At 35.8% G+C, this 25,290-nt stretch overlaps 2 protein-coding genes and 1 non-coding gene across 5 annotated transcripts; 1 reads left to right on the forward strand and 2 right to left on the reverse strand.

Moving 5' to 3' along the window:
• Nucleotides 1–4,126: 4,126 nt before the first annotated feature.
• TRNAS-GCU (transfer RNA serine (anticodon GCU)) lies at nucleotides 4,127–4,208 on the forward strand. Its single transcript has one exon. It is a non-coding gene; the product is annotated as a tRNA-Ser (tRNA).
• Nucleotides 4,209–7,056: 2,848 nt separating this feature from the next.
• On the reverse strand, nucleotides 7,057–14,253 carry LOC149010697 (phosphomannomutase-like). Of its 3 annotated transcripts, none has more exons than XM_089161762.1 (12): nucleotides 14,214–14,253; nucleotides 13,569–13,651; nucleotides 12,531–12,575; nucleotides 12,317–12,383; nucleotides 11,780–11,856; nucleotides 11,217–11,252; nucleotides 9,257–9,312; nucleotides 9,074–9,173; nucleotides 8,872–8,967; nucleotides 8,681–8,770; nucleotides 8,536–8,587; nucleotides 7,057–7,508 (listed from the first exon to the last, which is right to left on the reverse strand). In XM_089161762.1, exons 2-12 carry the CDS (start codon nucleotides 13,635–13,637, stop codon nucleotides 7,438–7,440), a joined length of 759 nt encoding a protein of 252 aa, XP_089017888.1. In that variant the 5' UTR covers nucleotides 13,638–13,651; nucleotides 14,214–14,253; the 3' UTR covers nucleotides 7,057–7,437. The 3 variants fall into 3 exon arrangements, with proteins under 3 accessions (XP_089017888.1, XP_089017886.1, XP_089017885.1); XM_089161760.1 differs by having other exon boundaries at nucleotides 13,569–13,663; nucleotides 14,078–14,251; XM_089161759.1 differs by having other exon boundaries at nucleotides 7,063–7,508; nucleotides 14,078–14,251.
• Nucleotides 14,254–16,639: 2,386 nt separating this feature from the next.
• LOC149010698 (ethylene-responsive transcription factor 1-like) lies at nucleotides 16,640–18,143 on the reverse strand. Its single transcript, XM_089162990.1, has 2 exons — nucleotides 17,886–18,143; nucleotides 16,640–17,804 (listed from the first exon to the last, which is right to left on the reverse strand). Exons 1-2 carry the CDS (start codon nucleotides 18,058–18,060, stop codon nucleotides 17,047–17,049), a joined length of 933 nt encoding a protein of 310 aa, XP_089019116.1. The 5' UTR covers nucleotides 18,061–18,143; the 3' UTR covers nucleotides 16,640–17,046.
• Between the last annotated feature and the right edge of the window lie 7,147 nt (nucleotides 18,144–25,290).

Consider the following 25,290-nt stretch of genomic DNA (forward strand, 5'->3'; position numbering starts at 1 on the left):
CAATTTCCCTTTCAAATGTTTGAAGAATTTTTAATACGATTACCCCAACAGCTACCCTCACCCAAAAACCAACCCGATTTCCCTCTAAACTATACAATGTAAGACCAAGAACCCAATGGATTAGTTGGAGGTCTAAAAGACCAGTTCCATCAAACCAGATACTGTACACCTAAGCATACAAAACCCCATTCCCCCATACAGTTGCAGCTCTGCCTTCATCTCTCTGATTCCTCAGTTCATTCTTCTCCACCTGGTGATGTCAAAATGAATATCAATAATTTCAAAGTCCAGCCCCCCAATTTAAATGCCTCTAAGCTATAAGTAAAAGCCATACATGTAACAAATTCCATAATAGAAAACAATAGCAATATATGAGAAATCTAATAACATGAATCAAGTTGTTCTGCTACATGGGTCTAGTAGGACAGAAGCTGCTACACCAATGCTTTATCAAAAGAGTAACCCACAGAAGAAATGGCATGGCATTGATTGGAAAAGAGGCCAAGATCTTGCCAATAAGAATCCTTGAACTGCAACATTACCTGTTTCCTTCAAATACAGTTTATATGCAAGATTATTGACAGTACTCAGATGCTCGAAACTGTAATTCTATGGATGCCTGCATCCCAAGCATAAAACAAAGCCCATGTCCAACAAGAAACTTCATAAATAAATTGATAACATCCACCATTCCATTAAGGAAGACAGTTCATAAATAGATAGAAAAGAATAGTGCCTAAAAGATAGTTACGATATCATGAAATACAACTAAGATACATGAATACTGCATGTTTGTCGACACAGTGTACACAGTTGCAATACATTATTAATGATTTTACCATATGGAAAAATATAGTGCTATGATCATCAGTAGCAAAACTGAGACAGAACTTCCAACCCATACTTAGCTCACAGTTGGTGAAGTCTCCCTGAAATCCAATAGCCACTACTCCTTCGCCCACCACCTTGCCCATTGGACTGGCATATAGTAGGCATATCAAAAAGTTTCTTTGGCCTTCTTTAGGTGGCTTAACAATCTCAAAACCCCAGAAACTCAGGTCATCAGTTGAATAAGATAAATGGTGTTGATTTGTGATGTATATAAGAGCCAGACATGCCTTTGGACATACAAAGTAATAGAAACTCTTAAAAGAGGCAAGGGAGTTCAAGTAAAGAATAAACATAACCAAATGTAATACCTCCAGCTATTAAAAAAAAATAATGTGTAGAAATACCTGTAGAGAAACTTCGACAGAACTAGCTACAATGGCTTCCAACATGCACTACAGCCATGGAAATTTCCAAATAGCTCAAAACTCAATCTGCTTGAAAACCAATAAATTAAACTCAAATGCCATTAAAGTTTCTTAAATCATGATGCTGGAAGAAATTTACACAGTTAATAAAAAAAGAAACAGTATTAAATGAAAATTTGACAGAGGAAGTTCAAATCTGGGAGCAAGATCACATTTGCCCATACTATATATTATCAGTTGCCACCATGGGTACTTTCTACAGAGATGCTAGTCTGCCACTACATTCCAAGCCTGACACCCATTTCTCACCCTCAACTCTTCAAATATCAACTTATGAGTTGTGATGTCTAAACACTGAGTTGCGGAGGGAGATGGCAACATAAAGGCAAACAAGGTTTTGGGACTTTTGGCTCATGGATGGGGAAGGAGAAAGAACAGGATAATGCTATGTTTTTTGTTCAAAAAGACCACTTTGTCCTCGATAAGGCTGCATCCTCCATCTTCTAAGAAAGAACACAAATTTGGTGGAATCCGGATCTTCTCCCCCGGGGGAGAGCACAAAAACCAGAGTCCGGATCGCCCATTGGTGCCCCGTCCACCACAAAAAATGGGGTTAGGGTGGTTTTTTTTTTTTTTTCCTTTCGGGGTGGGGGGGCCCCTTTTGTGGTGGCCCGCGCTCCCGTCGGGGTGTGTCCAGATTCCAAAAACTAATGGGTCTCACTGGTGAAATTTTTTTTCTTCCAAAAAGTGTTTTTCACTGTGGGCCCCATTGATCTTTGTGGTCAGGATTCGTCGGGGTTGCTGATCCGGACTCAATTTGGTGTTTCCTCTATGGGGATCAGAAGTATGCTAAAAATCCAATTCATCGAAACCTCTCTTGGGATTTGGTACAAGCATGGACATTAACCGCCTCACGCTTCTTCTTCCTTATTGCCTAAAATTATAGGCTTCAACCAATTAATTAAATTCAATTTTACTGTGATATTAAATTTAAAGAATGTTTCTTCTTCCAATGTGGTTGGGAATTGTTTCTAACCATTATTTCATAGAGTTTATTAGTTATTATTAGTTAGGAAATAAATATGTCTAATTAATTTGTTTAATTAACGGTTATAGCCATCATTTATTAGTAGTACAAATGTCTAATTCATTGAATATACAGGAGTATTGGAGGAAAACAAAATGTAGCCATATTCCTTGAGTTCTTACTTTTATAATAGTAGTATGATATATTTTTTTGGTAAAAGTCATCAATATGATATCCAAACAACAAGTATGTGTTTTTTGGGTCAAACTTTCTTGACAATATTTAACAAGGTAAATTATTACATTGCGCTACCTTCAATTCAACCGTTTACATTAAATGGAGAGATATAATTGTAAGTCTAACTTTCTATTTTGTATTTAGGGTTTTTAAAATTTTAAATTCACAAAATCATATCTTTGACTAAAACTCGATGAAAGCCCATTCTCATCCTACATGAGAGATTACCCAAAGAAAAGGAAGAAGAAAAAAATTCCTACATGAGAGAACCCTAGGTTGAAGATTACAAAACTCAAGACCTCTTTGACAAACCTTGTTCTTCCTCTATGTTTTCAATGAGTGACTCTTCATTTTGGTGCAGTTTTTTTAACTTCTTCTCGTCTTTATCATTCAAAGGTGGACGTTTCTCCAAAATATATGGTGAATGAATGTGAAAGAAACACAATATCCTCTACCTGCTAGGATTCCAATTTTTGAAAAACCTTAAATTCTTGCATGGTGAATTCAAGAAATACGAAAGGAAGACAATTTAAAGGATTCCAACTTGAATAGAAGAAGCACTTCATCAAAGAATGTCAAATCATTACAAATCTAGACATACTCTTCAATACAGTTCCTTAGTTCAACAACACAGAAGATAATCATTCGCATATCGGCTTTATCTGATGTTTCTTGTATACAAATATCTAATATAAAGAATTCAATTTTCTTTGAGCAATTTATGCAAAGAGAAAATGTCCACCACAGTCTCACCAAAAAAAATAGAAATGCACATTAGTATAATAACAGTATAAGATGATGAATATACATTTTTTAGATTCATTGGAGACACAACGGAATCTATTCTTTAGTCTCACACGAATAATGAACCTAAAGTTGATTCTATGATCAACTTGATGCTAGATTTTCTCTTATAGACTCATTTTTATTCACTAGTTCAATGGAACAATATTTATGAACTAACACTTTTTGTGCAAAGAATAATGTAATTAATTAAGTTTAAGAGGAGGGACTCTAACCTCCTTTATATAGATAATTCATTAGATCATCTATCAAGATTTAACGGTCCCTACAAGCCCACGCTAGCAAATCCATATAAGATTTTTAGTAATCGTATATTACCCATATCAGACCAATAAGAAAACCAAATCAAAATGTAATACATTCAATGAAACTCATTTTATGTGAAATATTTTATTAATATTAAAACAATGTCCTTTATGTGTAAGGCTCTCGGTATATATATTATGTTTCCTAAATCTATCAAAATAAAAACTATGTGCTTGCGGGGTGGTTAGGTAGCTCAAGCTTCTGGTCTTAAAGTTTTTTTTTTTTTTTGGGTGTGACTGGTTTTAAAGTTCAAGGCAATTAAATTTGCTGGTATAATTTTCACAACTTACATCTTTTGTCCCATAAAGGGAAATATATAAACTGTGTCCCCTTTTGACCAAAAAAAAAAAAAAGATATTTCAGTCAAATACGCATGCGTCGCAAGAAACCAACACGAAAAAAAATATCAGTTTACCACGAAAAAAGTAAAAAGGAGAAAAAAAGATATACATTTTTTAGTATATAGATAATAATTAGAAGAATATATACATCCAGCGTCGCTTTGGCCGAGTGGTTAAGGCGTGTGCCTGCTAAGTACATGGGGTTTCCCCGCGAGAGTTCGAATCTCTCAGGCGACGATTCTTGTTTTTATTATCGTTCGGTCTAGATTAAAAACTCAAGGGTTTATATAAAACTATAATTTTTTTTCTTTTTCATTTTAAGGGTTTAGAGTTTGTAAATTTACAAAATCAGCCCCTGTAGCCGAATCTAAACCCGTGATAAACTAAACCTCTGGCTGCAAATAAAAATCTTAGGTTCTACCGATGTTGATCTTCTTGGAACCAACTTCCTTTCCAGGAGAGACTTTGAGAAAATGTGGAAAAACCCTTGAAAATGGCTTTAAGATTGGAGGCCAGGATAACTGCTGAGAGGGGAAGAACGAGGAGAGAAGAAGAGGGTCTATCACGCTGATTGGAGAAGCTCCTACTATTGGACGAAGCAGTGGAAGAACCCTTGAAAATGGCTTTAAGAAGAAAGAGTGCAGATAGATTAAGATTGGTGGTATTTTGATGCCTTTTATGGAGAGATAGAAGACATGAGAAACCATGGCAAAACCAAACGGATCTGTGAAAGGATTCATGCGGAACTTGGGAAGAGCTGCTGTTAGCTTGTGCCATTAATTGTCATGGAACCAATAACCGGGACTCTGTTGCTATGGAAATACAGAACAGAAGCTCTTCTCTTCATCTCCTAACTCCTCAGAACAGTAAACACAACTCAGTGAGGACAAATCCGAAGAGATTCCGTGGCTCTGTGGCTCTGTTCTTTCTTTGTTTCTTCAAGATCTACGAGGTTTTGTTATAGTATTTTGCTCCGATTCGTGTTCTTTTTTTTTCTCCAATTCGTTGCCATTGAAAATTAAGAAATTGAAGGAAGAATGCGAAAGGAGTGGAAGAGAGACAAAAAAAAACGACAGAGGAGGAAAGGGAACCAAAACCGGAGAATGTTGCCGAAGATTCCGACCGCAGAAATCATTGTTTCAATTGGGTTTAGATTCAGCTAGTACCAGGGGCTGAATTTGTAAATTTATCAAATTCTAAAACCTTAAAATGCAAAAGAAAAAATTATATTTACATATATGACCCTTGAATTTTTAATCGGGATCGTTAAATATAAGTTTGATGACGTGGTCGAATCTCGATCATCGGCTGCTACCAACTGTAGTAGATGCAAATAAAAATCATGTGCGATCACCTTAGGGTTGGAAGCCAACCGTGGGAACGATCCTCTACAGATAAGTGAAATATGGATAAAAGTTGTGGGTCGATCTCAAAGAGATATGCCACTAAGAATTTAATCTCTTAATGGTAATGCGAAAGTGCATTGATTCGAATATTTTAATTAATTAATTAAATTAAACGAGCGATCATAATCCATAAATTTAATGCAATCGAATTGAGATGAAAAATAAAGCAAGCATAACCAAAGCATAATTAATAAAAGGCAAAAAGATGCGAACAATAAATAAATAAAAATAAAAGGGAAGTGATCCGAGTGTCAGCTTTGGATATAGGGAATAAGAGTATAATTATAATGATTTTGACCGTGGACCATTTGCCGTAGTTTATAATCCACTGATCGGGGGAACGGATGTTAGAAGAAAACAATTACAGAAAGGAAATAATCAAAGCAATAAAAGGAAAGGAAAAACCTTCACTAAAGAGAGGCACGGTGTAGGGGTTTTTGATAATATATAAGCGATTATATATAAATGCTGAAAATAAATTCTAGGGGAAGAGAGAACAATAAATAAATACTGAAAATAAATTCTAAATTAAGAATATAGAGGGGTAGATAGAAGCGGGAATGGAGGGGGAGAGAAGATTATTGAAGAAGGTTACTTATTTGCATCTTTGAACTTCAAATATACAAAAGAATTGAACAAACGATTCGAATATCAACCAACCCTAATAACTAGATCTAGATCTGCAATTGTTAGAATCAGAGAAAAATGAATCTTCAAACTTGAACTTGAAATTGCATTACATAGAAAAATTAAACCTAAACATTCAATCTAAAAATTAGATCTCACAAAAGCAATTAAAGAAAACTAGAGAGAGCCTAAATAAACTAAAAAGAAAAGAAATAGTGCTTCTCCTATGCTCTAAAGCACGTTGTCCCTTGATGGAGTATGCTCTCCTTTTATAGAGTTACATGGGATGTGAATCTTGACATAATTTGAATCAAACTCAGAGTTCCTATCTGACTCAACCAATTAGGGATTTTGGCGTACTAATCGAACTGATTTAGATAGGTCAAATGCACAATTCCACCATTGGATTTGGGGATCAAGAAGTCGTGAAGCTCTCCTCCAAAAATCAGCTTGATCGGACACCGGATGACCATTCGATGAAGGCTTTATTGGAATTGGACAGAGACATTCAAAAACGGAAATTTTCCCTTTTCCTTCTTTGAATATAATTTTTTTTCCTTTTTTCTTTTAATTTCTTTGATGAAGTCCTAAATAGAAAATAAGATTGAAGCATGGAATGACTTTTTCTCCATTATGACTCTCTCAATAATACCTCTTAGATTTGATTGATAATTTCTAATCTCAGCTGCAGATAAAATTTGCTTCTTTAGCTCTAAAATATTTTGAGTTGGCCCATAATCACATCTCTAGCCTACCATGCTCCTAGATTAGTCCCATTTTTGCACTTGAAAATTTGAACGGACCTCTTGACGTTTAAAATTTGCGTATTGCATACCCAAAACTCATGAAAATTCCTAAAATCTGCAAAAACAATATAAAACCCAAGGTAGCTCCACTATAAATGTGTAAAATGCATGCTTTAACTCAAGGATATAGAGGTACTCTTACCAAAAGAGATCCTGTTCAAGAAAGGTCACCAAACCAGGTTTTCTTTTATGGCACTCTTGTTCAATCCAGTTTCTCCTTGGAAGCTTTTAGTACAACTAAAGGTTTTGTTCAAAATAATAATAACAAAGGGAGGATAATTTAATTTTTGGGCGTTCATTCTTTTTGGGTAGATTTTGAGCATTCATTTGATGTAACAGCGCCAAACTTCATCGTACATCCTGTTCTCTAAATTTAGATCTGTTTATTAATATAATCCACCAAAGAATCCAACGAGCATGAGGAAGAAAGAGGGAAGGAACTACATTGCAATTTCATCTTCCTTGAATAATTTATCTTCTAAAATGTAGAAATACAGGTTTTTATAAAAGATACATATTCTTTTTCTTTGGGTAAGGAAAGATATAAATTGAAATTTATATAGGTTTTAGTTTCAGCAATTCAAGTATTGAAACAACACAGACCAACCACACAAGAGTCAATTTAGCTCAGAGATCTCCACCATGTTCCGCAAGGAAAAGAGCAGTACACTGTTTTACTGTGTCCTCAGGACTGGTGACTGCAAACAGAATGAAAACAAAATGAAGTCAAATTCCATATAGAACTTTTTTTGTGTGTTTTTTATGGGCCCCTGGCCAGGGGGGGGGTGTTTGGAGATTGATGACATGAAAACCAAAAGAAAATTGCAACTTTCAACAGTAGGCTACTGATTATTCCAATCCCTCTTTTATCAGAAATCAATATTGTAGTATTCACAGGAGCCATTTTCGAGATCAAATTCTCTGCTAGAGAAGCTAACCATTGATTAGCCCCTGATACATCAGTTTTGGGTGTTTTGCCTCTCAAACATGATGTGGTTACTTTACTGTAGGATATATATATATATATATATATTTTTTGGGGGTTGGGGGGTCAAAGTCACAGTAATTAATTGTTACAATCATTTTATGGTTTTTAAGAAATACTTTTTGTTCCTTCCCTTTGCAAGATAAAGAGGCATTTGATCTTAGAAGTGAAGTGATTAACTAGGGGCTTCCCAGTTTACAAAACAATTCCTTCCTCAGATTATGTAACCTTTAAGCATGAAATATATGAGCTTCGAAACACAAGGAAGAAAGTATGTCAGTCACCATATATCTCAACAAGGTAGTGCTGATAATCATGATGCAAAGGTGCTGGTGATGAGGGAGGAAAAAATTACATGCCAACAACTGAATTTGTAGATTCACTAAAAATGTTGTGGGTTTCCAGGGCATGTGTGGGTTTCGTGACACGCTCTAAGAACTGTGTTAGTTACAGTCTGCCTATGCAAATTACGGTGATTGTTGGAAGTAGGTATTCAACAGATTAGAACCACTATTACAGCAAACTGTGGCAACTCAAACCTTCTTTGCCAAACAGAAACATGTGCCGATTGTTCTAGAGTTGTGCTCTAGAATGCAAGAATTATAGATCTAGCATTGCATAACATGAAAAAGCCTAGCAATTAGAAGAAAACTCAGTAGCCCATAGGGGGATGTAACCCTTAATAGGGAAGAGAATACATTAAAAGTTATATCAATTAAGCTGATTCATATGAGACTAACCTGTGTGACCAATTGTTCGGTCGGATTCATAAATTTCATAGTCATTTCCTCCCTGCAAAAAAAAACATAGACATGTAGATAAATAAGCTACATTTCTATGTTGAATGAGTGTTATACACATAGATAGATAGATGGATAGATATACCTTGTAAGTTTTGTCCCCAAAGAAGTGGATTTCCTGAAAATCTTCAAGGTATCTTAAGCAGAATGTTTTGTCCCATCCATCGGGGAATACCTGCCATATGAACTTGCTGATTATATGGTACAGATTTTCTTTGTATTTCCATCAGCTATTCATGAAGCACAGATGGGGGACCAAGACCAATATTCACTTACATCAAAACTTATCTGTCCTCCAATGGAGTATGTCAGATTAAGGTGAGCAAACTTCTCTCTGAGCACAGACACCATTTTTGACCGTATGCCGTGCACCTGAATATGTATGATCCTTATATATGCATTCAATCACCTCAAGACAAGATTTCTCCTAATGCAAACAAGAAAAAAAAGGAAAGAGGATCACGTAATGTGTTTGTACCTTGTCATACTTTTCAAACTCATCACGCTCTTCTTGACTGCAATTTCTCCCTATTGGTGATACATTAATCATCCCACTCCGGAACTCAATAAATGTTCCCCTGGGAATGTAAATCAAATTAGAAAATATTATTTCAAGCTTGACCTGAGTTCCACAAAGAAAGGTTTTTCAATTTTTGCTAACCTCTTTATTGGGATATCCAAGTCTGCAATATAATGAAGTGCAAAATTGATGACTTCCTGCATTTATTAAAATAAACAAAAATAATAAACTCATTCAGCAAGAAAAAGTTTGCAGTCATTCACAAACCCTACAAAGAGAAAATCAAAGGTACCTTCTCAGGGGACACTACCTACCTGAGGGATCCTTGTACATGGTATCCATGTATAGATCATTCACCTTTGTGGAATCTTGGACATATGATACATGAAATAAAACAGGCCAGAAAAAGAGGACAAAACCCTGTTCATGTCAAAAGTGTCACAGAACCTTATTTTGCCTTGGTATGGTTCTAGTAGCTTAAAATAACATCTTATGGGGCTCAGGACCTGATCATGTGAAGATTTTTTTTAGAATGGTCAACTTTGTCTACATGTGGGGAGTTAGAAGTTTATTTTTGTTTTACTTTTTAGAATCATTCTCTTAGATAATTTCTGGTTGTCTATTAGTGACCATGGCTCTTTAGTTTCTGATTCAAGATTTATAAAGTAGGCTTCACTTATACTTAGAAGTTTCTGTTTTTAGTTTGTTTCCTTTTTTTGCACCTTTATAATTTTCTCTTACTTGTAAGGCAATCATAGCTGCCCATATATGTCATACCCCTAAAGGCCAGCCACAAAGGATTTATGAGATTAATGAGAATTGCTTTGAATACAAAGAATTCTGTCATCCATTATTTGGATGACAGGCTGAGAGGCCTGGCTGATGATGGACAAAATCCATAAGGTGGAGAGAGCAGAATCTCCTTATCCCCTCTTCTCTTTTTCTCCTCCCTTTCCCTTACCCTGCTCAATAGCTTCTCAAGCTGATAATGTTTGTGACTGCAACAATTCATCATAAACTCAACCTGAACATCAGAATTCATCCTTATTCCAAAGGCTGCTACCTTCTACCACTGTTCTAGTGACTGAGGCTGCTTCCGCAACATGTTAAGATCATATCTCAGCAACTACCAAGCTGAGATTTGAAGGGCTGATCCCTGTCAAGGATATTTCGATCCCAGCCTGAGGCTTGGCTGCTGATTGGTTTGGTCTGTAGCAGAAATTTTGAAAGCTAGTTTAATTTCACATCTTCTTCATCACTCAACATTCAACCAGCAGTATTTTCTGTAATTTGGAGCAGTGGATCTAATTATATCCACTTAACCCAAGTTTGGAGGCCATCATTTGGCTGGTTTTATCTCCAACTAATTTACTAATTCTGGTATAATTTCTAGTTTGATGTAAAGCTGCAATTCACAATCAATCTTACGGTAGAGTTGTTCTTAATGAACTCCATCCTCGGAAGTGATTGTGACATTGTGACAGTGTGACATCTAGAGAATGGTAGGTTGGATGGCCATGACCAATTGACTGCCCAATCTTGGCATTTTAGCTTTTACTAGTTTGCACCAAAACATGTGTTTGACTGTGCATTTGTAGACTGTTACATGCATGGCTTTGCATGTGAGCTGGTTGTTTAAGTTTACATGAGGCATTCTATCATGTAGTTAATGGGGTAGTTGCTGGATCTAGTCATCTAATAGTTAGCTTGGTAATTTAATTAGGAGCAGTATGAGTGGTGGTCATCTTAGCAGTGATGTATGTGGGTAACCAATTATATATGACAACTTGTAACTATTTGAAAGCCATATATAGGCCTAAATAGGAAGGGAATGACCTTGAATGCCAAAATGCTTCCTTTAAATTTTCTTGTAGAATGAAGCATGTTTCCTTAATTAAGCCAAGTCCTGCCCTCATCAATAAAGCCAGAATCAATAAATTTTGTTGTTGTATCTCAAATCTCTATGCCCCTATTTTTTATTTTCCCACCACCCTTCCATGTGTATCACAGACCTATTAAAGGTTAAACCTGAAATGAACGTTTTTTCCTCCATTTGCACCATTTACAAGTATGCCTGCATGCAGCAAGGTAAGGTCCTCACCTTTAGTTTTTCTTCTCCAAGGACCGTCTTCAAGCTCTGCAGGCAAAAGGAATCCAATTATAATGATAGTTCAAAGGATAAATACATAAGAAAATTGGTTGCATCATGAAGAGTTCTAGCATCAGTGAAGAGCACTTGATATCATTAACTTAACATGGAACACTAAACTAAAACTGAATCACCAAATTTTGTTCCCCTGTTCAACTTTATCTGTTAAGCATATAAAAAGTGGAGCAGTGATATGCCATGCTAAACTGACATTTGATAGGCCTAGCAGAATAGTTCCACCACTGAGGATGATTAGATCACTTATCTGTTTATTGGACAAATTTAAATTACAAAATCAACACAAGTGGTTTAGATGTTCCTTGAGTATGGGTAATTTATACTTGCGATTTGTGAAGTGGGCTTCAAAAGTATGATGTGAAAATACAGCATACTCCATATAAAGCAGTTCCAGACTTCCCATTGTGCAAATTGTCTGGTGGAACAATTTTATATGCCTGACAACCAGTGTTAGAACTTCACCAGAAATTTTCCTGCTATTAACTGGGAAACAGTACCTGGCTAGCAATAAGCTTCCCATCTTTGTGAGCTACAAGACCGTTTTCAGAGAACGCATAATCATAGTCATTGATAACTGCAAGTGGGCCATCAGTATGGATAAGTAACAGCAAGAGATCCATTAGAACAGGTCACACTTGTTGGATGTGCACTCATGCTCCTCAATAGTTATCTAACAATAAGTAATAGTAACAGTAACAACACAGTCAAGGGCTCAAGATAGAGTGCCTGCTGCTTAAACTTTGTATTTTAGTACCTCCAGAAAGCAATGCTAATGGGTAAAAGAATGTCAAATTCAAAATATTTTTCAAGTAAACAACAGTGAAAATCTTGCCATGTCTTGACGTTGGAAATAAAGCTCTAAATACAAAGCCAAATTCTATAGGTTGCAGGAAAGTATGAGAAAAACAACACCCCATGGCCGCCCAAAATCAAATATGAAAGAAAAATATGAAGAAAATATGAAAACGAATATTCTAATACCAGTTTTCCTTCTCTTTACATACACATGAAAATCCAAGTCACAGTAGACTGACCTGTCTTGCCAAGCTGTTCTGATATCTTAACAAGATCTGATCCTCCTACAACACCAACTGTAACAACCTGCCATAAGGAATAAAAGAAAGCCTGTTACCAATGAGAAGCGGATGCACTCAAGAAACTCAAAAAGATAACCAAAATACAATGAATCACGATGTTTCATGATCATGAGAAGGGTTATTTTCGTGGAAGATAGCATCAACTGGGTACCTCTCGAAGTTTTCGCATGAAATCTAACATTGTTGGAGTCGCCTCCTGAGAGTGAGTGAGAGAAATCAACCAATCTTCAATGCATTTCCAAGAAAAACCGACTACTCAACTATTCAACACAGCTTGGCCCAACCCAAGTGACCAGGTAGCAAAAAGGAGTAAGGAAAGATGGTAGTTTTGCACCCTTTTTTTAGGTACTCAGGAGTTATTGAGTGAAACTACTATTTCTACCTTTGACAGACAACATAATCAAAAAAAGGCATGGCAGAGCATGTGGATGAGGCTCTGCCATTGCAGGGGAATCTGAGGAGGGCCTTAATTTATACAGCATAACCTTCGCTTGTAAGAGGTTGTTTCCAAACTCAAATGCACGACCAATGACTCAAAATGGAACAACCACACCATTGTGCCATGGGCAGAGCAGTGCTTTAAGTTAGCCTGAAAACATGGGCAAGGAAGCTCTCCAACTTGATCTGAAAATGCTCAATAAGGGCACTTTCATGGAGTTAAAGGCACATTGATCATGGTGATGGATTGGGGGCAATAAAGCACACAGCATGAAAGAGACCAAATGCAATAGCAATAATGCACCTAAGCCAACAGGCTTGAAGGGAGGCCAATTGTTGAGTAAGGGTGTGGGGAAGGAAACAATCGAGAATAGAAACCAAGAGCCAATTAGATGACATTTCTTTTCCAAGCTAACTAACACCAATAAAATGATTGGTTAACTTCTGCATCTGTTAATCACCAACACCAAACAAGTCAATTCGAATTCAAATAATTGCCTGAACAAGCCAGGAGCGAGTTGATCTTTAGTCATGTTCATGAGTACAACTAAGATAGATCATATGTAGATTTGACTGATCTCCAGACGAAAATTATACTCACTATAGTTTAGATGGAGGTAAACTAAAAGGAACACCCAGCCCATAAAAATATAGTTCAAAATCGAATCTCTCATACGGATCAATGAATATGACTGCTCACAAAGAAAACACGTATGAAATCATACCTTTTCAATGTTGAAACAAATAGTACCTTTCTTGGAGCAGTAAGTGTTCCATCGACATCAAATAGAGCTATCAAACCTTTCTTTCTCGTAGGCATTGTTATTATAAATCCTGAAATAAATACTACAGAACTATTTAGATGCTGCAATAATATCGTCAACCAGTTGGCATGCAACTGAAGATCAGCGGAATTAAATAGTTTGTTCGCTACGTTTGAACTCGGAAGCAAACGGTTGACTCAGTACACCTTGGCTCCCACGCTCCAAACCAAGACTTTCATTTCGAAAAAATTACGCTTACCTAATTGAACAACTTAAACGATATACTAATCCATAAAATACAGAGTAGTTTCTGAGCAGTGGAATCATTTACAATGCAGATCAGATGACAGACAAAGAACAAATCTAGGAAATCCAACTCGGATAGGCGAAATCATGAATTGAGTCGTGAAGCAATACCAGAAAGAGATCTACATTAAGAGTCAAAAAGAATTGTTCAAGAACTCGTGAAAGGAAACAGAATTGAAGAGCGAATTACCTGCAAAATAGTTGTGTGCAATCAGATGAGATCACGCCAAACTCTTCGAGTAAATCAATGGACTTCTCTGCGCTAAATCAAGCTAAATGGTTGAAGTATGCAGATCTAAGGAAAAAGCCTGGGAATTCCCACTTACCTGGATTTTTGCGCAAACTAGAATATTGAAATAGTGTAGATTTACAAATCGGGAAGAGTCTTTTTATCTTCTCAGGTAATCAAAGTCCAGATTGGTTAATTGGCCCGAACCCGGACAACAACAACCCGCCCAAAACCCGACAAAGACGACCAAACGAACGACACCAAACGAACGCCCTCCGAGGGTACAAAAAGCGATTTAATAGGATGGAATATGGATACCCCACCATAGCGATATCCAATAAGCTTTAGCTAATCTTATTTTTAAATCTTTACCGGAAGGACATTTCAGATTCCTAAACGAAGTTTTTAATCTAATCAACCGTCACAAAAAAAGGAAGTACAAGGTCAAAACTGTAGCAACGATTCGCCCAAAATAACTATTAGAAAATAATTACCGTACAAATTTAATTTAATCCATGCCCATCCTCATCCTCTCTTATTTAGGAAACGAAACAAATCTTTGTTTTTGTTCGGCATTCCAAACGTGGTCCAATTTAATTTTTGTTTTCAGTTGGCCGTAAATGTTTTCTTTTAATGCTATTTTTTTTTAAATTAACCGTAATTAAATTGGGACAGGCACCCTACTTACAAACCACCAACAAACTACAAACTGTTAAAGCAAATGGGAGTTGATATATCAATTTCTTAGTTGTCCAATAATAGATGGAGAGGCTGACATGTGGGAAGCCCACTTGGGCATGGATGTAATTGCTGGTGTCTAAAACCTCCCCCTTCCTATCGCTTGTCAACCACAGATTAAGGAAGGGCCACAAGGTAATGTGATAAGTCCCATTTTATTTTTATTTATTATTTATTTATTATTTGTAGACCTCATATATTTGTGGTTGTCAAATCTTCGGGGGAGCACCTCCCCATCAGGGAAATGATCCCCACTCTAACTGGTGGAGTGATTGTGTGAAACTTGCAAGGAAATCAGCACTGTAATTTGTTTCATGAACTCATATTATGATGCATTTTGTTAGCTTACTGTGAAATTTTCAATACATCATAAACAATACCCAAGGCCTCCCAAGGCCTCCCAAGGGTTTGTAATATTCCTTCCCATTGTTACACAGTAAGCTTGTTAGAAAATTCTAGATCCCTAACGTAGGGCTTTGAAGAGGTTTCATTTCAAATACGAGTTCGAGAGCATTTTGCCTTCATAATATCGATGAGAAGAGAGTTGAGATCTTCTATTCATCGGAATAAAACATTGTACTCCCCCTCACTCCTCACATCCTTTTCACTATATACTTAGGAAAGAGCCCACCTATGACCATTGATATAGTTAGAGGTGGAGGTGGAGCTGCCCCAGGGCTCGGGAGGCCCATGGTTCCCCCTCCAACCTCAACCCTTGTGAGAGAAAGATTTAAAGGAGCACACAAGTTTGGATCCGACCCGAAGGATGGTAGTTACTAGTTAGTCTATGAGCATCCAAGGTCACATTTGCCCCTTGAAGGCACTTTATAGAAGAAATAGCAGCTGAGGCAATAAGGGTCTCCCCAACCTTTTTTTTTTTTTTTAGTAAACCAACATTCATTTCAAAGAACAGGGAAATGACAAGGTGGTCAGAATTACAAAGATCCAACAACCAAGTAGTGGAATAGCACGGGGTCTCCCCAACCTTGTGCTACGCCTGCTCTGTTCTTTTTCTGGGTCAATGCTACACACCCTCTTACTTTATGCTACACCCCCTCTTACACTAGCTATTAAATTAGACTAAAACCTTGTGCCAATAACGGGATTACCTACACTAGGTCTTGACCAGCTGCACTAGCAATTAATTGTCCTTTCACTCAAACCAAACAATGCACTTACTTTATAAAGTGTTTTCTCTGCCATTTTCAAGATTCACGATTCCCACAACCGTATGAAAAGGCGGGAACTGGGGCTGGATCATTTGCAAGATTTGGGTATTTGAAAAATCTTTCCTGCTGTCAAAATAAGACTCAACCCAAGGACACTCATTAAATTTACTGATTAAACCCTATCCCTCATTGAAAAATCCATCTAAGGACAGCATCTAAACCAACCTTTTAATGGAAATGTATTGAAGGGAACAGAATAGATGATGACTGGATTGTGATATATTCTATTTTGCATGAGGTAAGACTAATAAGTGAAGGTCACGTTACGGATCTGCCATGCAAATTGGTAAAGTTATAAACAATTTTGCTTTGCAGCGAAGGCACCACTTTTTCTTTTTCTCCAAAAGGAAAAACAGAACCCTCATTGACAGAAACCAGAAGCTGTGGGCTTTGAACTTTCCGCCTTTGAATTCACTTCTCCAGAAACCAGCAGCGGCCGCAAAGATATCCCAATACAATGGGTGCCCACATTTTTTAAACACCTAAAACTCATAAAACCAAAATCAAAGCTAACGTGCTTTGTAACGCCTGCACTAGGATCACTCACGAATAATTCTAAAGTAAGTAAATACTTTTGAATTTTTAAACAACTTCCCTTTGGTAGAATAATTTTTCTAAAACCCTAATCATTATTATTATCTTTTTAACCAGAAAATTAAGATAGTGCAAGAAACTCCCATATAATATAATTTAAAGCTTGAATTTTATTACTTTTCTGCTAAAATTGTACAAACCAGAGGTCTGAACTACTATAATCCTACTAATTAAGATGTCTCAATCCATATCACAATCAAAACAACCCCTTCTTGAATAAGATTCTATGTACAGAAGTAACAGAAAGTAAGAAGCAGAAAACTAAAATCTGAAGAAAAAAAATTAAAAAGGGAATAACAACAACAGCAACAACAAGAACAAGACGACGCAGAAGGGGGTGGCAAATTCATTTTCTGCTGTAGACGACGATCACAGAGCAACAGAGGCAGGAGTAACTTCGTCGAAGCTCCAGAGATCCAGGGAAGTACCTCCAATCGTGTTTTCCTGAACGGTATTCGCATTATTAGTCTGCATTGAATGTTCATCTCCGCCATCTGGATATGGGATTGGAAAGAACTTCATGTAATTCTCCAATTCCTCTATTTCTTCTTCCGAAAGCCTCTCCACGTCATTATCTTCCTCGTTTGTATCTTCTTTTACGCAAGTGACAGACTCAACACTTTCTGCATGCGTCTGAGTGTCCTCCTCAGACATGGACACCAGCGCTGGCATCGTTATCGGAGGCGCAGAAGTGACAGCCACAGGAGGAACAACTGGGTTCGGGTTGAAAGCAGGGCAAGCATAAGATTCGTCGGATGAAAATGAAAATGCTCGCATCTGATTCCGATCGCCGGCGAACCCAAGGTTCGAAACATTGGAGAAATCAATGCTGGAGAATTGATACGGAGGATTCACGCGAGTAGGCTTCTGGGTTTGGGTAGTTCGTGAAAGTTGTTCTCCTTCATTGGGGAAATTAACCTTGGCTTTCTTACCCCTTATCTTCCTTGCCTCTCTATCATAAGCCCTGGCAGCTTCTTCGGCAGTATTGAACGTACCCAACCAAACCCTAACACCTTTTCTAGGATCTCGAATCTCTGCAGCCCATTTTCCCCATGGTCGTTGCCGAATCCCCCTATAAAGATTCTTCCTCTTCCTTTTGCCATTCTTCTCAGCCCCGGTTTCACCATCTGTTTGAATAAAGGCCTCAGTGAAAACCCAAATGCCATATATTAAAAAAAGAAGCGAACACAGAAAAATAAAGAAGGTACCTGGAGCAGGGGACGATAGTTTCTTAGATGATTCTTCTTCTTGTTGATGATGACTGAAGCAAAGGGAATCGGAGTTGAAATCGTCGAGTTCAGAAAACTGAGCATTAGAAAAAAGATCGAACGAGCGAGTTCGACCACGAGTGATTAAATCAGCGATAATCGCACCGCCACACATTTCGAAATCTTTTTAAGAAGAAGAGAACACAGAAACAAGAAATACACAGAGACACAGAACAGAAGAGGGAACTCTTAGCTTTCTTCTTTGTGACGAAGCCAATGGGCGGTGGTCCCTTACTTATACACTCGGTGACCACGTGACCTGTGTACTGCACGTGTTACAGACCATGTTATACTTGTACGGTACACTAACACGCTTTGTGGCCCTGTGGGCGTCATTTGCAAAGTCAGATAGTAAAAATAATAATTAATGCCAATGGAAGAATGATTGAGAACTCACCTCAGTGAAGAGATTGTGGATTCAATCCTTACCAGCGGCATATATAATTATTCCAATCCCAATTTTTCTATATATAAAAAGCGACTTTATTACAAAAAAAATAATAATAATTAATTAAAATGCCAGCGTGTGCGTGTGCGTGGCGAGTCGGTTTTACTCGTGGATTTGTATTTTTGGTTTAAACTCTAAAGATCGAGAAGGTGTAGAGTTTAGACTATAAAAAAATGTATTAATCCTTATTTTATTAACCACTATTTACTAAATAAGAGCATGCTCATTAGAGGCTTCGCCTACCAAAACCATTCTCTAATCCCACTTGGTAATCGTCTGACATTTCAGATTTGACTACAAAAATTGAACCGTCCGGCGGCTCGGGTTTGGAATTAAACCAATAGTTAAACCAGACAAAGTGGTACCTACTACCAACTAGGTAGTCTTTGTTTGTTCTTCTGTTGTGGCATCACTGAGCTTAGGCCGGTTAAATTCATCGTTAGCGAACAGACCCGGTTCAATAAAACCGTTTTATGACATTTTATTCATTTATTTGGGGGCACAGGTCTGAAATTTGGACTTGAAGTAGGTTGACTAATTACAGCTTGTAGTTAGCGGTCAAAGTGGGGAAAAATGAAAATCGCGCAGTTTCAATAACTGTGGACCGGGCCGGCCGGTTTTTCCATGTTTTGGTGAACTGGAGTGGTCAATACTCAATAGTCCTTCGGAGGAAAAATAGAAAAACGAAAGAGATAGAAGTCAATAATTAGAAGTGAGAAAGGTGATATCTGATTTAACCATAAAAAGAAAAGAAGTGAGATGTAATTGTCTTCTATATGTTATGATTCAGGATAAGCTTGAGTGTAGTTAGAGCTTTACAAGGTAAATCCAACGACTCTATTCTTAAACTATGTTTCTTTATTTTCCCTTTCGGTGATTTGATTAGAATTTGTTTCCAAGGAACAATCCTATTCCTCAGAACTTCTTTAAGAAATTTTTTTAGTGAAAAAACAATCCAGAAAGAGGAAAGGGATTACACTGGGTCAATTTGGAGACATTATATAAAAAGAAAATGAATGAAGGTTTGGCCTTTAGGCACCTTAATTTTTTAATAAGGCTCTATTGGCCAAACAGGTTTGAAAGTTTATTACCATTCCTGACTCCCTTTGGGTTTGGGTCATTAAAAAACAAGATTATATAAGAGTGAGACTAACTAGGAGTTATCCTTTGGGTTTGGGTCATGTTCTTCGTCTTGTTTCATTATTTCAACCGAAGCATTATATATAAAAATATTGTCAATAATTATATCTTTTTAGTTCCATATTTTTTCTGTAATGGCATCACTAATCAAGATCTCTTCATTATTTTCAGGTTTCTGAACATTTTCTAAGATTTTATTGAAAGTTATGCCTTCAGGATTTTCATGATAAATTGTCTCCATATCAATGATCATCTATCTCTATATTATGACCATCTTGATCATTTGTTCCCTTTCTTTTTCTAAGATTTTTATCCTAAGAACTGATTGGCCTTCCACGTTTTAAAAGTGGTTTAGTCTCATTTGCACTAAAAGATTGTCCTGCAAGGACATCAACTTGAATTGGAGCATTCACAGTTGGAATATAAGATTTAGTAATTCTTGGTAAATCAGTAAAAGCATCTGGCAGCTGATTCGCAATATTTTGTAAATGAATTATCTTTTGAACTTCAAGTTCACATTGCTCAGTGCGATGATCTAAATGAGATAAATATAATGTATTCCAATCAATTTCTTTTATCAAACTGTTTATTCTCTCCCCCCTAATGTTTGGAAAGACTGATTCATCAAAATGATAATCAACAAATCTTGCTTTAAATGAATCTCCAGTCATGGTTCTAAATATTGAATTATAGAGAGAAATTCATATCCAACATATATTCCCAACTTTCTTTGGGGACCCATTTTTGTGCGTTGTGGTGGAGCAATTGAAACATAAACAACACAACCAAATATTCTAAAATATTCTAAGATGGAAAATATTTTGCTCATGACCATAAGCCAATTGTAATAAAGAGAATTTATGACAACTTGTTTGTCTGGTACGTACAACTGATGTTGCATGTAAAATAGCATATCCCCATGCCGACATAAGGAGTTTTGTTCCATAAGCAATGCTCTAACTATTAATTGGAGACGTTTAATAAATGATTCTACCAGACCATTTTGGGTATGGACATGAGCAACAAGCTGTTTAACTATGATTCCAGTTGACATACAATAATCATTAAAAGCTTTAGATGTAAACTTACCAGCATTATTAAGACAAATTGTCTTTATTGTATAATCTGAAAATTGTACTCTTAATCTAATTATTTGAACAAACAATCTTGCAAATGCCAAATTGCGAGTTGATAATAAACATACATTTGATCATCTTGTAGATGCATATAATAAAACCATATAATATCTAAATGGTCCACATGATGGTTGGATTATATATTCCAAAAATACAAGGAATTCAAATCCAATTTTTGCTAGCGATGATCTAGTAATAAGTTTCCTTTGAGAATAAGCAGTACAAGAAAATTCATTGAATTGAAAAATATTATGGTTCTTCAATGGATGACCATGTGAATTTTCAATAATTTATCGCATCATATTCGACCCGGGATGGCCCAACCTATTATGCCAAATAATAAAACTATTGTAATCAATATTCCTTTGATTCACCAAAGCATGTATTTCAATTATGTGAATATTTGTGTAGTACAAACCGAAAGAAAAAGCAGATAATTTTTTCAAAATATATTTTCTACCTGTCACTTTTGTAGTAATATAAAGATATTCAGTTTTACCATCATATGCAGTCTCAATATGATAGCCATTTTGACGAATATCTTTGAAACTTAATCAGTTTATTTAAAACTTATTACAAAATAATGCATTATTGATTATCAATTTGGTTCCCTTAGATAATAATAAATTAGCTCTTCCAGAGTCTTCAATTAATTTTGTACTATTAGTTATTGTATAAACTTTGGCTTATTCCATCTTCAAATAAGAGAAATACTTTTTATTTCTTAATATAGTATGCGTCGTAGCACTATCTGTGAGGCATACATCGTCTTCACTAATTTTGGATCCAATTGAAAATTGAGGGACATCCATATTCTTCATTAAAATAAAATGAAATACATAAAAAAAAAACATGTAGAAAATCATAAAGAAATTAATAAAACTAAAAAAAAAAAAAAAACTAATTGAAACCATAACATCAATTTTATTCGAACCAAAATAACAAAAAGAACCTAACCAAATCATCAAATATTACCTTTAAAGAAGTCAACAGCATTTAGATATGTAATGTCTGTGAAACCATCAAAATCATCTTTTTTATAAACAAAATTTGCTTTTATACCATTATTTTGGAAAGTCAAATTCGTCTCCACAATATTTTTCAATTGTTTTATTGAAGCTTGATAAAGCTTGATAAAATATTATTGAGTACGACAAATACGAAACCAATGGCATTTCATTCCACATCGGTAACAAACATTATCTTTACTTTTTGAAGAATTACTTTGAGAATCATTGTGTTTCTCTTGCTATTTTCATCATAAGAACGATAATTATTCTGTTTTTTCCCTCGTCTACGATTATGATTTTGTCTTCTTTCATGCTTATCATGAATTGCTACATTCACTTCAAGAAATGGAGCAGAACCAATAGGACGGACACCATGATTTTTCATTAATAATTCATTATTCTGCTCAGCCACAATGAGGCATGAGATCAATTCAGAGTACTTCTTAAAACCATTTTCACGATATTGCTGTTGTAACAGTACATTTGAAGCATGAAAGTTGAAAAGGTTTTTTCTAATAAGTCCTCATCAATAATATTTTTTTCACATAATTTCAATTGAAAACTAATTTTAAAAACTGCAGAATTATACTCGCTTACAGCATTAAAATCTTACAACCTCAAGTGCATCCATTCATAGTGAGCTTCAGATAAGATTACCGTCTTTTGATAGTCATACATTTCTTTTAAATTAGTTCACAATTTAAGTGGATCTTTCACAGTCAGATATTCTACTTTCAATCCTTAATGGAGATGATGGCGAAGAAAAATCATGGCCTTAGCCTTATATTGATTGGATGCATCTTTTTCTTTCATAATTACATTTCCAAAACATTTTGCGTAAAGGTGGATCCCAGCATCAAAGGCCCATGACAAGTAATTCTTGCCCGTTATATCGAGGGCCGTAAATTATAATTTTGTAAGATTTGACATGATGTAAGCTAATGTAAAAGAAGAATAAAATGTAAAATTAAAGTTCATATAAACATTAAATAATAAGTGCATCTTCTAATATTTGAAGTAATGAAGAATAAAGAGAATATTTCAATATAAAAACTAATATGAAAATTTACCTCAAAACACAATTACTTGGAGCGGAGTCATGCACAATTACTTCTACAGAGTTGTGCTCAAAACAAATTACTACGAGCGAAATTGTGCATAATTACTTCGACAGAGTTTTTCTTAAAACATAATTACTTTGAGTGGAATCGTATTGATGACGTATTATAAAATAAAGAGAATATTTTAGAGACAAAAAAGAAAACTAGAACAAAATTGTTAATGATAAAAATGGTCATTCCATATACTTTGGTCCAACTCGGTGACTGAACAGTCCGACTAGTCTTTCTGTTTAGTATGGTTCGATCAGTTTACCTATGGTAGGGTCCACCACTTCCTCAAGAAAGCCCAGACAGAGTAGACTTCTATCATCTATCAACTTCCTGGAAGGATAGATCAGGTAAAGAATTCTTTGTAGAGTTACTTTCCTTGGATAACTCGTCTTAGAATCATATTCCGAATCTAACTCTACCATCTTACACTATATAAACACCACACGTAAACCTAATAAGGTAAGCATTCGTATTATGTGTGATCAATTACTTGAATTATCTATTGAGTAGTTGTGATCATATCTCATTGGTACTGAGTTGCTCGTCGGAGACGTACCTCAACCACCTAAGGTGAGCACGTGTTTTGCAGGAACGTGAGAAAGAAATACGAGCAGGATTTTGTATCAATAAAAGCCAATCAAATTATTCATTGAGTTGAGTGCATTACATATTTATAGTAGAAGTAGCATCTTCTTTGATATGGAAAGATCAGAGTTTAGAAAGTAATACAATATATGATTTTTACACACAATAAGATGTTCTTGATATGAAAAGATATATTGTCGCCCAAGATAGAAAGTGCATAGAATAGAAATATTGACTGCCAACATCGTGTGTTAAGATGACTGTGATCTTTAATTAAGATGGGAATGTGAATCACTAAGATTGCATGCTGAGGTGGTTGAGATCGATCTTCAATTGAAAGTATTGTCTATTTGGGGGTGATGAACATTCACAATCAATATTATCTACAACAACTTCAATATTTTTTGAGGTTTGTTTCATATGTATCAATGGCATCTTTTGTCATAAAAGACGTCCTTAAGAAAAAGAATAATTTTTTGTCATAAAAGACGTTCTTAAGAAAATAAATCATCAAACACCAATTTGCTCGAGTCATTTTTAAAGGTTATTAACATAGGTTTTACCAAAAACCCAAAACTATGTTCAGATCATAATTCTTTGATAAGAATGCTAGAAAATGATCCTGGGAAAGAATGCCCTTCTTAGAAAAGACCTTACCAAATGAATACTGAATACTATTCACAATCTTCGAGTTCTTATGTTTTTAATATTAGAATATGATTTGGTGTATTAGACCTTAAAACCTTTTGTTTTGGGGGTTTATTTTAGGGTAGTTTTTAGTTTGATGCCCTTGAGAATTAATACAAAAAGTGATAGTTTGCATTTGGACCCCGTATCATACAAAAACACCAAGAAAAGGATATCCACATTAGGTCTTAACATATTTTATTAGTTTGAAATTTTTATGATAACAATGCCCTTTAGGGTAAATATTTTTCGGACATTTATCCTGTCTAAGAAATGGACCATCCATATCTTTATAGATATGTGACATGTGTCCTAACATTACATCAAAAGATTTAGATTCATTTATAAGTCGCATCATTTAAAAGGTTGAAGTGACTTATAAATGAATTTCAACAATTTAATGTGATGTTAGGACACATGTCATACATCTACAAGGAAATGGATGGTCCATTTTTTGAGAAGGAAATAGACTGGATAAAATTCCACATTCTTCTCTCTCTCTTAGTCGTCTCTAAAACTCTTCCCTTGTTCACCATCCCAGCCATTGCCACCACCATCCAATCATCCACCAATCTTCACTCCTCTGATGATGTCATCTTCATACTGAGTTGTTGTGGATTTGTTAGTATTATTCGTATGAGTTGCATAAGAATCATCCTCTACTTTGTCTTTCCAATTACAAATGGATGGTGACTTTTGGGAGGATTTAGAAGATGGAAGTGGTAGCGAGTAAGACCATGAAGATGAAAATGGCAAATAAAATCTAGATTTTGAGAACAACTTAATGTGGGTGTCCTTTTCTAGGTGTTTTTTGTGGACGTTGCTTGGGTCCTGCGCAATAAATGTGCAGGACCATCAAGCCATTCACTTTGGGCGGTGGGATCGGAATTTCGGTTGAAATTTCGGATCCTACAGCCGAAATTTCGGCTTGATGATCCTGCGCATTTAATGTGCATGATCCAAGCTTTTTCGGTTTTTTGTATAGTATAGGACGTCCAAATGCAAAGTATGACATTTCCTGGACCAAATCTGACCTAGGTCAAACCTCAAGGGTTTGACTGGTTTGACTGATTGAAAATTATCCTGTATTTATATATAAGAATTAATGATTTTCTTTTCAACTAGTATTTTGAGGGTTTATTGGGCTCGGCCCATCCCTTAGTTTTTTGTTTTTTTCCTTTTGTTCGGTGTTTGTGCCTATGTTTTCTTTCAATTATGAATGAAATG

This window comes from Hakea prostrata, chromosome 7 (assembly GCF_041222555.1).
Source record: "Hakea prostrata isolate BN-2017 chromosome 7, UWA_Hpros_2, whole genome shotgun sequence".
NCBI lineage: Eukaryota > Viridiplantae > Streptophyta > Magnoliopsida > Proteales > Proteaceae > Hakea > Hakea prostrata.

Coding starts and splice junctions, on each gene's coding strand:
- LOC149010697 (XM_089161762.1), bottom strand. CDS start 13,637: ATGCCTACGAGAAAGAAAGGTTTGATAGCTCTATTTGATGTCGATGGA. Junction 9,313..11,216: donor TTGGAGAAGAAAAACTAAAG/GTGAGGACCTTA, acceptor TAATAAATGCAG/GAAGTCATCAATTTTGCACT. Junction 7,509..8,535: donor CCGAACAATTGGTCACACAG/GTTAGTCTCATA, acceptor TTCTGTTTGCAG/TCACCAGTCCTGAGGACACA.
- LOC149010698 (XM_089162990.1), bottom strand. CDS start 18,060: ATGTGTGGCGGTGCGATTATCGCTGATTTAATCACTCGTGGTCGAACT. Junction 17,805..17,885: donor ACTATCGTCCCCTGCTCCAG/GTACCTTCTTTA, acceptor TTATTCAAACAG/ATGGTGAAACCGGGGCTGAG.